The 16,442-nt window shown below is 46.0% G+C and overlaps 1 protein-coding gene across 1 annotated transcript in view; it reads right to left on the bottom strand.

Annotated features, from left to right (window-relative positions):
* The window catches only part of DMRT1 (doublesex and mab-3 related transcription factor 1), a 117,200-nt gene that overhangs the window by 65,611 nt on the left and 35,147 nt on the right, over positions 1-16,442 (bottom strand). Inside the window, exon 3 of the mRNA XM_062207061.1 lies at positions 6,141-6,424. Coding sequence (XP_062063045.1) covers positions 6,141-6,424 — 284 coding nt within the window. The remainder of the gene's footprint in view (positions 1-6,140; positions 6,425-16,442) is intronic.

Here is a 16,442-nt window from a genome sequence, read left to right on the forward strand (position 1 = left end):
GACAGAAAGAGTGAGAGACATACAGAGACAAAGAGAAAGAGCCTATCTTCCATCTGATGGTTCACTCCCCAGACGTAAACAACATCTGGGGCTTGGCCAGGTCTGAAGCCAGAAACTCCATTGGTGTCCCAAGTAGAGAGTTGGAAGTCAAGTACACGTACCATCATCTGCTTCTTCCTAGCTGCATGGTGCATTAGTGAAAATCTGTATCAGAGGTGATACTGGAGGCAGGACTCATTCCTAGGCACTCTGATACAGGACATGGGCATCTCAAATGACAGCTTAATCCACTGTGCCACATCTGTCCTGGTCTATTTTCTTAAAAATAAAAATGTTTTTGTTCTTGGTAGGTACTCAAAGTCTATTTATGGCTTGCCTGATTTCATAGGAAGACTTACAGGAAGTTTCACCTCTAACAAAATGTCAATTTGTTTTATTTTGTTTGGTTTGATTTAGCAAATAATCCAATCCCCCCTCTACTCTACTCATCTCTGGAAAGTCTAGTGGTGCTCGCCACTAGAGTCCATGTCTTCTAAAGGAATCAGAAGGCAGCTCTTGGGTGAGAAACATCCATACTGTTCCCTGAACACAGGCAGCCAAGTCAGGTCTGAGCCACAGTCAAGAAAGTAGATGGACTCTCTATCAAAAACAAACAAAAAACAAAAACACACACGGGGGAGGAGGGAGTAGTGGTTGAGATGCCACATACCTGCATCCCATATCATAGTGCCTGGGTTTGAATCCCAGCTCTGACCCTCATTTAAGCTTCCTGCTAATGCACACCCTGCAAGGCAGCAGTGACAGCTTAAGTACATGGGTCCCTGCCATCCACGAGGAAGACCTGGATTGTATCCTTAGTCCTCACTTTGGCCTTGCCTTGCCTTTTCTATTGCAGGCATTTGGTGAGTGAATCAGCAGATGCAAGCTCTCTCTCCATTCCTCTGCCCCTCTGCCTTTCAGGTTACAAGCAAACAGAGAAAATAATAAATATTTTTAGAAAGTAGATGGAACACATCCAGCCTCAGATTCTAGCACTTTGGGCTGAGCCTGGGTCAGATAAAAAAAAAAAAAAAAGAGGAGGAGGGGGAGGGGGAGGAGGAAGGGAGGGAAGGGAGGAGGAGAAGCGAAGGGGAGGGGGAGGAGGAGGGGAAAGGGGAGGGGGGAGGAGGAGGGGGAAGGGGAGAGAAAGGAGGGGAGGGGAGGGGGGAGAAGGGAAGGGGAGGGGAGGGGAGGGGGGAGGAGGGGAGGGAAGGGAGGGGGAGAAGAATGAGAAGACAGCCAAAAAGCAGGGCAACAACCAAGGGAGATCCTTGACTCTGTCCTCTGGGACACTGGCACCAGGAGGGGCAAGGCATTGTCCAGAGCACCTGCCAGAAACAAACAAGCAAGGTAAGAGGGAGACCGTCCCAGCCCAGATTCCTGTTCTGGGCACCCCCACTATAAAGATGAGTCTGGCCTTTTGGGATATCGGCATCCTGTATCAAAGCACTGATTCAAGTCCCAGCTCTTCTTCTTCTAATCTAGCTCCCTGCTAATCTGCCTGGGATGTACTTGAGCCCAACTACTTGGTCCCTGCCATTCAAGTGGGAGACATGGATGGAGTCCCAGGCTCCTGGTTTCAGCCTGGCCCAGCCATAGCTATTCCAAGCATTTGGGGAATGAACCAGCAGATAAAGATGTGTCTCTGACTCTGTCTCTCTGCCTCTCTGATGTTCTGCCTTTAAAATAAATAAAGAATCTTTTCTAAAAAGTGAGCCACCCAATTCCTGTCCTTTTAACATTAGCTAAAAAGTATTATTTGTATGTTTTACTATTTAATACTTCTTTAAAACAAATTAATCTTGAAAGAACATTTCACATCATTATATTTTTATCTATGCTTTATATTTTCTATTTCCTAAGTGGATCAAATTTCCCCTTAGTGATAAGAACACCATTCCATGTACATTCACAGTTGGTCCATAATCACATGCCATAGTCTTTTCATAATATTTAAAAATGTGCATTGTTTATATCCCATTTTGTTACAAAGGGGACCTGAGATAGCTAACTAAAACTATAGGAATAAATGGTGAACAACTAAATAGACCTCAAAAAAAATCAAGGCCCAACGGAAATAATGAGAACTGAAATAAAATCCTCACAGTAAATATCGGCATAGCACTTCTTGGTCAACACAGAAACTCTATGTTCACTTATCATCTCACTTTAGTTATCAATCACATTGCCTTACATGTCCATGCAACCGTTCTATGAAGACACCCACTATACAGATAAAAAAAAACCTGAGATTTGGAGAATTAAGTATTTTGCTCAATGTTACCATGTCAAATCACAGTTAGAACTTCCACAGATTTCCAGAGCCAGAACCCATGTTCCTTAACCGTGCAGATACCCTGAATCAACAGACCTGGAGTCATTCAGATCTGTGTGCCAGGCAAATCCCTTCAGCTCTGGAGCTCACTTTCTCTGCAGCAGAGTAGGGTGGACTAAAACTTCAGGCTCTGATCACTGCTGCACTGATTTTCCCAGTCATTTTCCAAACTGATGGATTGTATATACCCTATTTTTAATGTAAGAATTCATTTTCAATAGAACTATTTTTTTTGTACACATGACAAACAGATCCTAAGTCAGGGCAGGCTTCACATTTATTTATAGGATTAACCCACAGACTCAAAAAAATGTCAGACACAGAAGACCCGGAGAGGTCACTCGGTGGAACCCCTCCTCTGGATTCTTAGCATCCTTTTTAGTACACACACACTGAAGGTGGGCCTAAGTCTGCTGTACTGATAATCACATTCATAGAAAACTAGTATGCCCATTCCAGAAGTAACTTCAAAACAGCAGGGAACTCAGCATATGTTAAAATACATGGCTGGGGGCCGGCGCCGTGGCTCAACAGGCTAATCCTCCGCCTTGCAGTGCTGGCCCACGGGGTTCTAGTCCTGGTTGGTGCGCCAGATTCTATCCCAGTTGCCCCTCTTCCAGGCCAGCTCTCTGCCATAGCCCGGGAAGGCAGTGGAGGATGGCCCAAGTCCTTGGGCCCTGCACCCGCATGGGAGACCAGGAGAAGCACCTGGCTCCTGGCTTCGGATCAGTGTGATGTGCCGGCCACGGCGGCCACTGGAGGGTGAACCAAGGGCAAAAAGGAAGACCTTTCTCTCTGTCTCTCACTATCCACTCTGCCTGTCAAAAAAAAAAAAAAAAAAAGAGAGAGAGAAAAAAAAAAAATACATGGCTGGGGCTGACACTGTGGCACAGTAGGTTAATTCTCTGCCTGAAGCACCAGCATCCCATATGGGCGCTGGTTCTAGTCCTGGCTGCTGTTCTTCCAATCCAGCTCTCTGCTATGGCATGGGAAAGCAGTGGAGGATGGCCCAACTGCTTGGGTCCCTGCACCCACATGGGAGACCCATAAGAAGCTCCTGGCTCCAGAACAGCCCAGCTCTGGTCATTGTGGCCGTTTATGGAGTGAACTAGCAGATGGAAGACCTTTCTCTCTTGTCTCCTCCTCTCACTGTCTATAACTCTACTTCTCAAATAATAAAATCTTTTTTTTTTAAATACCAATGGCGGAAGCTATTTATTTCAGAAACGCATAGGGGTTCCATCCTCAGCCACCTGCAGGAACCATGGCACTGGCACTGTTTTGGAAATTTCTGCCTACTTTTGATCTCCACAACAGAAGAAAATCATATGACAGTTCCAAGAAGATCCCTAATGGAAAACAAAGGACTTAGGTAGATATTATAAGCCTTAAAGAATCAAGAGGGCCTCAGTGCTAGTACTTAATTGACGCTTCAAGTTAAGGTCCACCGGCACAAACTACTGCACCTTCCCCAGAGGCCTCAGCTCTGAGGGCTCCTGAGAGGCAGGCAGTTTCAGGAGCCCTGAGTTTGTTGCAGACTCAGAGCTAACCAGATTGTGCTGATACGCATGCCTGGGAGCCAGGCGGATAACAGATGCAAACGTCAGCTCCCTTACTCCGGAGGTGTGTGACCTATCCAAGGTAATTCTGGTCTCACAGTCCTCACCCTGGAAAAGGACAGTGGGAAGATTAGCTGCTCAGTAAACGACACCTCTCATTCCTGATGTTATTATTAACTGCAAAGAATAGCCATCAGCCACAGCAGGAGAAAGGACCTATACCTGCAAAATAATGTGTTATACAACAATATATCACAGACAATGACCAGCGAAGAAGTAAGCAGGCTGAAGCTCAGCCCCCTGGGAAGACAAACTCATATATTAAATGATGCCTCGGCATCTCTCCTGAGCTCTAGACAATGGTGCCTCTCTCTAGCCCAGTAACTTCGAGGGAAGGTGCTGAGCATCAAAACTGCATGCCCCTCACAGGGATAAGAAAACTTGGCCAAGATTTTTCCTCCCATCCTAGCTAGCACGAAGACACTGAGTAAAGCTTCTCTCTCAGCAGAAATGGCTCCCAGGGCACTGCACCTGAAGCAGCTGTCCAATACCAGGCAATGATACCACCCTACACAGCCAATTTCCTCAGGCTGTCCATGTAAACATGGGGCTTGGTAAGTAGGATTCCAATGAGAAAATGCATGGGGAAACATTGGAAAATACGTAGTTTGGGGGATAAAAGCTGAAATCTCAGTGACTTTTAATGAGTCCCAAGAAGTCAGATCTCTAGTAGCTAAAAGATTCCAACACTGGGGTGACTTGAAATATTAACAAATTCCCCACACCTAGAAAAAAGGCAGGAGCAAAATGGAACTGCTCAGAGGAAAATTTCCGTTCATAGTTTTTGAAAAGTGCCTAAAAAAAAAAAAAAAAGGGAAAAGGGCTTAAGAAGGTCAAAGACTTCTAAAATACGTTGAACCCATAAAGTAGAGAATACAACGATGGGACATGGAAGATGTTGGGTAAAGTAGACAGACTCATTTTTAAGATATGTAAGTTCTGGGAATCTAAGTACAGCATGGTGACTGCAGGTAATAACACTGGATTATGCACTTGGAATTTGCTAGACAACAGATCTGAAGCTTTCTCACAAACCAAACGCTAACCCTGTGAAATCATGGAGGGGGTAAGTAGCTTGACTGTGGTAATCACTGCACAATGCATACATGTCAAATCCTCACAATGAACATTTAAATATGTACAATTCTTATTTCTCAATCACAATTCAATAAAGCTGGGGAAAGGGAGGGGGAATCGAAGAAGGATTCCCCAATACATAAATTCCCTAATACATATTTCTGTGCTGCACAGTGTTGGAATCAAATCCCAGCTGAGAAAGCCAGAGCATGGTAAATGACCCAAAATGTGAACAGTTCTCCCATAATACTAACATCTCCTGGGGAGAGGGGGTTTGGACCTGTTGAGCCTTACTTCTTACATGTTCACTGCCCTCAACATACGGACACATGGCAATCCAGCCTCTGAAGGCTTTTTGTGCCAAGAATTTGCTGCTAATACACTGCATGATGGAAACTGTTACAACCACAAGGCAGAACAGCTCTAGAAAAGGCTCCTTCCTTGGTAGAGCAAAATGCTTTGTTTTACTCCAAATAGTAAAAGCTTTTAATTGCACACTATTAAAAAGATCCAGAGTATCCAAAGATCAATACCCACTCCAAGCAAAAAAATGCTTCCAACTGTGCCAACAGTGACTGTGAGCCCTTTCTTCCAGGCAATCATATAGATTCTGACATTTTTTCCCTCCCAGAATGCAAATTCATCACAAAGATCACTGCTATCCAGAAGGCTGCACCCAGCATTTTCTAAGCTGCTCAGCAAGTGATGGACAAGGTGGGAAGCAGAGAGGCCTCATCCAGTAAGCTACCTGTTAACCTGACACTGGCCAGCTGGGTACTCATCCACAATGACATTGAAAAAATGAGTAAAATTGGAAAGAGAAAGCAAATTCATGCACATTTCTTCACAACTCCTTGTAGCCAACCCTTGGGGCTAAAACAGCATGAGTGGCAAAGCAAACAATTTTCTAAATATTTTTCACACTATGCCTAGGCATGTGCTGAATTGGGCATGCTCATGTGTGTACACATGTAAATCTATATGTGTATATGTGATCCCTATGAGTATGCATGTGCAGGTGCATCATGTGGTTCTGACATACCCAGCTCACTCTTAGGGTAGTATCCTACCTGCCACTGGTTTCCAGTCTGACCAGGCACGTAAGGTGCTGGGAGGCTCCGAAGGGTGTTCTTCACTGGGGATCCCCCGAGGGGACTTCCCACCTCCCCAGAAGAAGAATCGGCAGCCAGGGCCATGGAGTATTGCGGGTAGTTGTACAGATTGTTGTAGTACGGGAACAGAGATGGTTGGTAAAAGCTGCTGTAGTAGGTGGAGTCTGAAACCAGGTCAGGTGTGTTCTCCACGTGCCCTCTGCTGGTGACAGCAGGAATATCCTGGATGACCATACGCCCCTCTACAAAGGAAAGAAGAAAAAGAAAATGACAACATGTTATTAACGTGGGGGCTCAGAAATCTCTACCTTTGTATCCTGGCAGTGTCACCTTTCTTCTCAAGGTCTGCAGATCAAGGTACCTGATCTGTCGCTTCTTCAGGCAAAATACAGGTGGGTTTCCACGGCTGTCAGCACTCTGGGGACACAGCTCAAAGACTCACGTTGATTTCTATCTATTTATTTGAAAAGTGGAGAGACAGAGAGAGAGAGAGAGAGAGAGAGAGATCTTCCATCCACTGGTTCACTCCCCAAATGGCCACAAGAGCCAGGGTTGGACCAAGCCAAAGCCAGAGCCAGGAACTCTACCAGGGTATCTCACATATGTGGCAGGGGCACAAGCACTTAGGCCATCATCTGCTGCTTTCCCAGATGCATTACCAGGGAGTTGGAATGGAAGCAGAACAGCTAGGACTCAAACTTGTGCTGATTATGGGATGTGGCTGGCTTAATTTGCTGCACCACAACGCAGGCCCCATATGCTGACTACTTTCACCGAGAACATCAAAATTACTTACGGGGCAAATTTAACTAGAAAAAAAGCACAGCAGTGTAACTTCTATCTAGAAAGACTCATCACCATACAAGAAACTGGAGATCCAATGTAGTGAACATAACCACATGTTCTTATGACAAAATTAATTGCATACATTTTAGGGGTGGGTGTTTGTCTCAGCAGTTAAGCTACCTCTTGGGACCCATATCACAGTGCCTGGGCTCAAGTTCCAACCTGCTAAAAAGCAGACAGCAGGTTATGGCTCGAGTACTTATGTTCCTGCCACCCTTGTGGGAGACCCAGATTGAGTTCCTGACCCCTGGCTGTGGCCTGGGCCAGCCCTGGCTGTTGTGGGTACCTGGGAGGTCAACCAGTAGATGGCAACTCTCCCTCTCTAACTTTCAAATAAATTTAAAAATTTGTAAAATTGACTGGATAAACTTTCAATTAAGTAAAAATAGTCCAGCATCCAAACTATGGCAGCCACAGGGATATGTGAGAAGTCAAAGGAAGATGTTAAGAGTTTAAGCAAACATTGTTTCCTTAACTTCCTTCTAGAGCTGATACTGTATCCTTCAGAAGTCTGGACAATGCTATGGACCAGGGTAGATAAAGTTCTCCCAAAGGTCAGTTAGTAACTATTTTGGGTTTTATACACCATTCAGTCACTGTTACTACCTGACTGTACTGCAATAAAACTTTATTCACCCAAACAGGCAACCATGGCTTAGCTCAAAGTCTAGCTCAGTGACCCCTGGTGTCATCTTTAAACGTTGTGAATTCCAGTAAATGACAGAACAAATTCCTACATCACCTATCCAATGAGCATCTATCAAAAAAGCTTCTAAGCATCGCTCCAGTACCTCCAAGGGGCTCTGAAGTGTCATTCAGCCCACAGGGAGTCTGTGGGTGGGAAATAGTGGGATTATAGGTAATATTACCACCAGTTATCACGGGCTTATGAGAAACACTTGTGAAATATTGAAATTCAGAGCAAGGAAAGGTAACTTTCAGCTTAAGAAAGAATTAAGGAGATCTTCATAGGGGAAAATAATGCATTTGAGCTACACCTTCAAAAAGCAGGAAATAGATGGAAAACAAGAAGAAAGGATGGGGGAAAAGGCAGCAAGGACAAAGGCATGGAAGGTGAGGGGAACTCTGGAGTAATGGGCAGGGCAGGCAGGTGAAACAACTAGGCGCCAAGCAGGGCAAGTGCTGTGGGGCAGGTGTCTTGGAGCCAGGGGGGAGTCTCGCCAGGCTGGTTGGACTCTGGGATCTAGCTGCCCCACTGAGGACTTCTCAGCAAGAGGCTTACACTGTCACGGATCTGTGCTTGGGGAGATTCAGCTCACAGAAATATGTAGGACAGAGGGAGGGCGAGCCCAAAGGCAACGAGAACAGCTGGAGAACCACTCAGGTAGCTCAGGAGGCCTCAGGGGGCTGCAAATATTAGAGGCAGTGGGTTTCAGGGACACATGAGGGACGCAACTCAACAGAACAGAGGGCTGATGGGATTTCAGGACAAAGATACAGCAGGCAGGCAGCTTGGGTGCAGCTGAAGACAGGGGCTGGGAGGTGCTGTTATCAGAGGAAAGAGAGCCAAGGCCGGACTCCTGGAGAACAGAGGACACGATGTCACAGAGGCCCAAAAGGATCTTGGAACAGGCAGGCTGTGGTGTCAACTATTACAAGATCAAGAAATCAGTCCTGGGCAAGACTACAGACAACCTGGTCTTTAGGGCCTCATGGTTTCAGCATTGGGGACAGGGCCCCTTAAAGTCTACCCTCCAAAAGCAAGATTCTTCTTTTTTAAAATATTTATTTTATTTGAAAGACAGAGTAACAGAGAGAGGTAGAGCGAGAGGGAAAGAGTAGTTTCCCATTCTGCTGGTTCGCTCCCCAAATGACTACAATGGCCAGAGCTGAGTTGATCTGAAGCCAAGAACCAGGAGCTTCTTCCAGGTCTTTCATGTGGGTGCAGGGGCCCAAGGACTCGGGCCATCTTCTACTGCTTTCCCAGGCCACAGCACAGAGCTGGATCGGAAGAGGAGCAGCCGGGACTCGAACCGCCACCCATATGGGATGCTGGCACTGCAGGCTGGGGCTTTAACCCACTACGCCACAGTGCCAGCCCCATAAAAAGCAAGATTCTTTTTTTTTTTTTTTCTCTTTTTTTTGACAGATAGAGTGGACAGTGAGAGAGAGAGAGACAGAGAGAAAGGTCTTCCTTTTGCCGTTGGTTCACCCTCCAATGGCCGCCGCGGCCGGTGCACCGCGCTGATCTGATGGCAGGAGCCAGGTGCTTCTCCTAGTCTCCCATGGGATGCAGAGCCCAAGCACTTGGGCCATCCTCCACTGCCTTCCCGGGCCACATCAGAGAGCTGGCCTGAAGAGGGGCAACCGGGACAGAATCCTGCGCCCCGACTGGGACTAGAACCCGGTGTGCTGGCACCGCAAGGCGGAGGATTAGCCTAGTGAGCCGCGGCGCTGGCCAAAAGCAAGATTCTTAAAAAAATAAATACAGGGGCTGGTGCTGTGGTGCAGCAGGTTAAGCCACTGCCTGCAACGCCAGCATCCCAGTTCTAGTTCTAGCTGTTCCTCTTCTGATCCAGCTCCCTATCAATGGACCCAGGAAAGCAGTGGAAGATGGCCAAGTGCTTGGGTTCCTGCCACCCATGTAAAAGACCTGAATGGAGTTCCCAGCTCCTAGCTTCAGCCTGGTTCAATCCTAGATGTTTTGGCCATTTGGGGTGTGAACCAGCAGATGGAAAATCTTTCTGTCTATCCCTCTCTCTGTAACTGTCCTTCAAATACATGCATACACACATACATAAACTAACCTAGGAAAGGGAAGGGTAAGAGAGGGGAGGGAAGGGAAGGAAAGGAAAGGAAAAAGGAAAAGGGGGAAAAAAGAAGGCAGCAGGCACAGAATTAAGTAGCAACCCATGAATCCAGCCTTATAATATCAGGGACAGCACAGGTTGCTGAGGTTCTGCTGCATAACTTTAGTTAGACCCTTTAATTAGGCCTCAGTTTATCTAGCATCAAAATTATGGCAGCAATAACTCTCAAGGTAACAAGAGAATGACTTCAATAAACTGCACAGTAAACCTCAAATAAAACACTATGTCAGGTCAAAGCAATGATTTGTTTTGCTACAGCGGCCTGTAATTAGTTAACATCACCATCACTTTTCCATTTACCCATATTTTATTTCCTACTTCAAGTTATAATGAGCCTTAAGAACAAAATGAGATATATGTTTGAAAAAGTTCCATTTAAACCGGTATTTAAATAGCACAACTATTTGAGCTTTGCAAGAGCAGATCCCCACAGATTTTATACTCTTAAAATGGTTAAGCAATTTTAAAAATAAGTCTTTAAGAAGCACTGTATAAACCAGCAAGTCTTTAAAGCTCCAAACTGAACTCTTTAAAAATATTTATTTATTTACTTCCAAGAGTTACACAGAAAGAGAAGGAGAAGCAGAGAGAGAGAGAGAGAGAGAGAGAGAGAGGTCTTCCATCCACTGGTTCACTCTGCAATTGGCCACAATGGCCAGAGCTGCACCAATCCGAAGCCAGGAGCCAAGAGACAGGAGCTTCTTCCGGGTCTCCAACATGGGTGCAGGTTCCTAAGGACTTGGGCCATCTTCTACTGCTTTCCCAGGCCATAGCAGAGAGCTGGATTGGAAGTGGAACAGCTGGAACTCAAACCAGCACCCATATGGGATGCCAGCACTGTAGCTGGCAGCCTTATCCACTATGCCACAGCATGCCACAGCATGTCACGGAAACCCAGCTTTGTGACTCCCAGCCTCGCTCTTCACCCTACTGGCACATGGAAATTCCCCAAGGTAGAAATCAACACCCATAGAACTACAGATGTCTAACCCAGGGCTCAGCAAGTGCGGTCCCCAAATCAGCAGCATCAACATCACCTGGGAGTCTACAGAAACACAAATTCTGGGGACCTTCTAAGTGAGACATTCTATGGGTGGGACCCAGGATTCTGAATCTAAATAAGCTCTCCGAAAATTCTGAGGTTGAGACCCATTAGAGCCAAAGCAACTGCTGCCCACATCAACCCTAAAGATATGTGATACTGATATACCCCTGGACTGATTATAGAGCTTGCCTGAGTACAGGAAATGAGTATACAACGTGTTCTGTGTAAAGAAGTTGAGCTCCTACCTAAACTTCTGCAGATCTCAGCCCACAAGCTGTGTGTGCTGTCTGCTGTGGCCAAACCATTTTGATTTCCAAGGCATGCAGCCAGCTTTCTTCATTTATTCTAAACCCAAACACTGAGTTCACCTATTCAAGTGCTTATTTCATTTCACAAATACATATTAAGCACTGACTATTTGCCAGACACTTGACTGCCTGCAACACTGTAGAGTCAAACATTACTGTTCCTCACAAGCCTTCTAGACAATTCAAAGGAGGAAATTAAAAATTCACTTATTTTCCACTTTATCGTGTATATTTTACTCAGCTCATTAGTGGTCATTAGTTGTCAAAGGCACAAAGGATCATTTTAAATGCTTCACTTCTTAAAAATTTACTATCTACTTGGACAATGAGGTATAGACTGAGAAATACACAGAGCAATCATCTTAGCATCACAATGACAGTGTCATCAAAGGCCCCCACTGAGTGGTTAGCCAGGATGGAAGTTACTGAGAAAGAGGGTGGGGAAATACTCAAGAGGAGATTAAGATAAAATCAGGAAGTAAGAAGAGAACAAGACATGTTGTTCCAGGGACAGGGACCAGATGGGCCTGGCAGGGGTGCAGTATTCACATTAAGGGACAACAGAGTGAGAATGTCTTGAGGTCTGTTAAGGAAGGCCCTGAATATTAATATCAGACCCTAAAGTTTTGGTTCTCCTCCATGGAATCAAGGAAGATTTGCAGAGCCAGGCAGTGACATGGAAATGCTTAGGAAGATTCATCTACTCCAAGCCCAAGTGATGGGTCTGGATTCCAAGGAGGCATGGGAACAGATGAGGCTCTGTAAATACTCCAGGCAAGAAAAGATCATCAGGAGCCTGGAAGCTGTGGAAGAATCTCATGAAAACTGCTGGCGTGGCAGGTGTTCTATAAATTCCCTCAAACAACTAAGACACACTGTAAACACCTCTGGTCCAAGACCCAGGAAACTACCCAGCTTCCTCTTGATCACTGTTCAGTGTTCAGTGATCTGGCCTGTGAGAGCACACCCAGCTCCTTGCCCAGACTGAGGATGACTAAAAAGGGTATGAGCAGAGTCTGCCTCTCCCAGCCTCTGCAGTAGCAAGGATGGGGCAGAGTTCCCCAAGAAAGTCATGCCAGACACCCTAGGAACAAGCAAGAAACACGAAATTATAAGTCAACAAATTCAGAAACCAACTACACAAAATCTGAAATATGTATGTATGCTTTATGTATTTCCATTCGTGTGGTTTCCACGTTTGTGGGTCCAATGAATCCCAGCTCAAAAATAATGAGGAAAAAAACTGTCTAGATATGGGCATCTGACCCATTGGTGAGGATGCTGGTTAAGACACCCCTGTCCCACACCCGATTACATGGGTTCAACACCATTTCCAACTACTGATCCCAGCTTCCTGTGAATGCATACATGTGAGGGAGCAGATGATGACTCAAGTAGTCAGATCCCTGCCACTCATGTAGAAACCTGGATTGGCTTCCTGGAGGCAGCATCAATCTGGCCTAGCCTCGAGCTGTTGCAGGCATTTGGGAAGTGAATCAGCAGATAGGAGATCTCTTTCTGAGTTTCACTGCCTCTCAAATAATAACTTTTTGAAAGATAAGTTCATTAAAAACTTCATACTGTATGTATAACAACTTATTTCTTCTCATTGTTCCCTAAACAATACAGTATAATTACTATTTGCATAGCATTTGCATTGTAGTAGGTATCAGAAATAATCTAAAGAGGTTTTAAAGTATGCAGGAGACCATGTAGGAGACCAGGAGGAAGCACCTGGCTCCTGGCTTCGGATTGGCACGCGGTGCCGGCCACAGCATGCCAGCCATAGCAGCCATTTGGGGGGTGAACCAACGGAAAGGAAGACCTTTCTCTCTGACTCTCTGTCTCTCTCCCTCTCACTGTCTAACTCTGCCTGTCAAATAAATAAATAAATATGTAGGAGAATGTGTATAAGTTTTTACCCAAACACTAGATCCTTTTTATAAAATGGATTTGAGCCCTGTGAATTTTGGTATCCACAGAGGGTCCTGTAACCAATCCCCTTCAGACACCAAGAAATGATTGTATACATTAAAAAAAAAATTGTTTTAGCCGGCGCTGCGGCTCACTAGGCTAATCCTCCGCCTTGTGGCGCCGGTACACCGGGTTCTAGTCCCGGTTGGGGCATCGATCCTGTCCCGGTTGCCCCTCTTCCAGGCCAGCTCCCTGCTGTGGCCAGGGAGTGCAGTGGAGGATGGCCTAAGTCCTTGGGCCCTGCACCCCATGGGAGACCAGGAGAAGCACCTGGCTCCTGCCATCAGATCGGCGCAGTGCGCCGGCTGCAGCGCACCTACCACGGCGGCCATTGGAGAGTGAACCAACGGCAAAAGGAAGACCTTTCTCTCTGTCTGTCTCTCACTGTCCACTCTGCTTGTCAAAAAAAAAAAATTGTTTTGGGCTGGTATTGTGGCATAGTGGGTAAAGCCTCTGCCTGTGATGCCGCATCCCATACAGGCACCAGTTTCTGTCCCAGCTACTCCACTTCCAAACCAGCTTCCTGGTAACGTGCCTGGAGTGCAGCGGAAGATGGCCCATGTGTTTGAGCCCCTGCTACCCACATGGGAGACCTGGATGAGTCTCCTGGCTCCTGGCTTCAGCCTGGCTCTGCCTGGTGATTGTGGCCATCTGGGAAGTGAGCCATGAATGGAATATCCCTCTCTAACTCTAAAATAAATAAATCAATATTAAAAAAAAAAAACTGTCTTCCACATACAAACTATCAATAAGCTACTCTTGACCATCCCTATTCTGAATCATGAACAAGTCAAGTGCAGGGACTGTAAAGGCAAGCTGAATATACCAATAGTTTAAGAGGTCTCTTGGTCTGAATGTGATCTCTTGCTGGTCTCCAAGTCCCATGGTACACTGACAGGGACTTTTAAACTGCATGGCCCATACGACTAAGAACAGAGACCACAGATGTAGCTGGAAAGGAAACATTAAATTTGAAATTGCTTAATTTGCTTAATTAAATTCTGAAAATGCTTAAGCTGGTCTCACTCCAGTTTTGTTTGTAAGATAAACACTGGCTAAGATTGCTTAGCAATGATATTAATAACAGAGAACACAACAGCACTGTTCCCAAGAGAACGCAGAAGCTTTCTTAACCTGGGGTCCCTTATAGAATCATCAGCCTTAGGCCCTCTGCCAAGACACAAATGGAAACAGAAAGTTTTCAATGTCATTACCAGCACATTGTTCTACTTTGTGAGTTCAGCAAGAAAGACGAGCAGGACTGGATTCAATAGCTAAGGTGCCAGGGCCTGGAGAAGTCTGTTATGTGGAAAAATGACCAACAGCAATTGTGCCACAGACCATACCAGAGCTCACTCTCTCAGCCTCTCGTGTATCTGCAGAGACCACCTGCAGATACCATCACTCCTTATTCCAATGCTCACATCCAGGGATATGGAATCCACCATCTGAACGCACATCCAGTTCTTTTAGAGTGCTCCCTGATCCCTCTGCTACTTTTTTTTGCACTAACATATGCAGCATGAAATATGATTCACTGCTTCATGAGATCAATACTCATACATGACAAACACCCTTATTGATCTCAGAGTGTTATATGCTAGTCTCCTGGCCCACAGCATATTCACAGTAGTTAACCACTAATTCATTTTAAGCTGGCTCAAGCCTCCCCACTCCCCCTGGGTCATGATTTTCAGAGTTGTTGCATTTTGAGCCCTTTATGTTCAAACCTGGAGTCAGGCTCCCTTCCATGACAAAAACAAACCCCAGTTTCCCACATGAAGTAAGAGGAGAAAGGAAACCAGCATTTACTGGGGTGAACCTGGAGGCTATTTACGATGCAGATAGATGTCACACACATGACTCCTTCAGACCTTGAGTTTTGTCTCTGTAAACGCGTGCCTGGCACAGGGCCTGTCCTGCATAGCTTCTGAGATTTAAGAGTCACCAGAGGGCAAACTGTTCACCTCTAAGTCCAAGATCTCAGGATGACCTTCCAGCAACTAACATGCTGTGCTGACTACCAGGAACATATCGAAAAGGCACAAGTTATTCTCCCCTTCTCCTTAATTTTTATCAGAAAGTTAATGTCCTTTTAAAAAAGATTTATTTATTTATTTGAGAGGCAGAGTTACAGAGAGGGGGAGAGACAGAGACAAAGTTCTTCCATCCACTGGTTCACTCCCCAAATGGCTATAACGGCTAGAGCTGGGCTGATCCAAAGCCAGGAGCCAGGAGCTTCTTCCTGATCTCCCACGTGGCTGCAGGGGCCCAAGCTCTTGGGCCACTCTCTACTGCTTTCCCAGGCCATAGCAGAGAGCTGGGTTGGAAAAGGAGCAGCTGGGATATCAGCTGGCACCTATTTGAAATGCTGACGCTGCAGGCGAAGCTTAGCCCACTACGTCACAGTGCTGGCCCCCAAGACAATATCTTTTAAAAAGACAATCACATTTGATGGGTATCTTTTCATGGGACCTGGGGCTGCTCTTCACTGCAGTGAGAAGGCTGATTCAGTGGCCCTGCTCTTGGCATGCTCTGGGGCAACCAACCCTGGGTCCAGAATAACCAGCTCTGGAATGTCCTACATTTAGGAACACTAGAGCAATCCAGGGTTTTTCCCCTACAAAGGATGGAAGCTAGAGAGATACACATAGAAGACAAATCATTCTGTGCGCTGCCCCTGGGGCACTCTAAGTACCCAACCATTCCCAAGGAGAAAAGGTAGTCCTCTGGACCAAGGAAGTGTCCTGGTTCCCAAGATCATCCAGAGAGGGAGACCCAAGTGAGGCAGCAGCACCACTCACTACTGCTGCCCGCAACCTATCACTTGCCCCTGGGGGAAAAACGATTCATGTTCAATGCAGTAAGCCTCTCCTGAGCACCTTCTGTATGCAAGGCAACTGCAGGGCACCTCAGAAGTATCACAAAAGACCTAGTCCCTGATCCTACAGGGCTCATTAGAAAGAGGGAGACTCCAAAACAAAAACACAAAAGGAAAGATGAGTCAAGGCTATGGAAAACAGAAAATGCGTGGAGGAAAGAGAAAGATGCATTCAAGGTCTGCTGAGTGTGGCTCATGAATGTCACTTGTCACAAGGCATGGAATGTGGGAGAGGCTCTGGTTGTAGCTGTTGTCATCTAATGGATTTTGGTCATGGAGGAATGGGCCAGATCGCTGTCCTGCTTGGGACAAGACTCTTCATGACAAGCCAGACGTGAAGGTGGCTTCTAAAGACAGGAGCAGGCTTAACTCAAA

This window comes from Lepus europaeus, chromosome 12, assembly GCF_033115175.1.
Source record: "Lepus europaeus isolate LE1 chromosome 12, mLepTim1.pri, whole genome shotgun sequence".
NCBI lineage: Eukaryota > Metazoa > Chordata > Mammalia > Lagomorpha > Leporidae > Lepus > Lepus europaeus.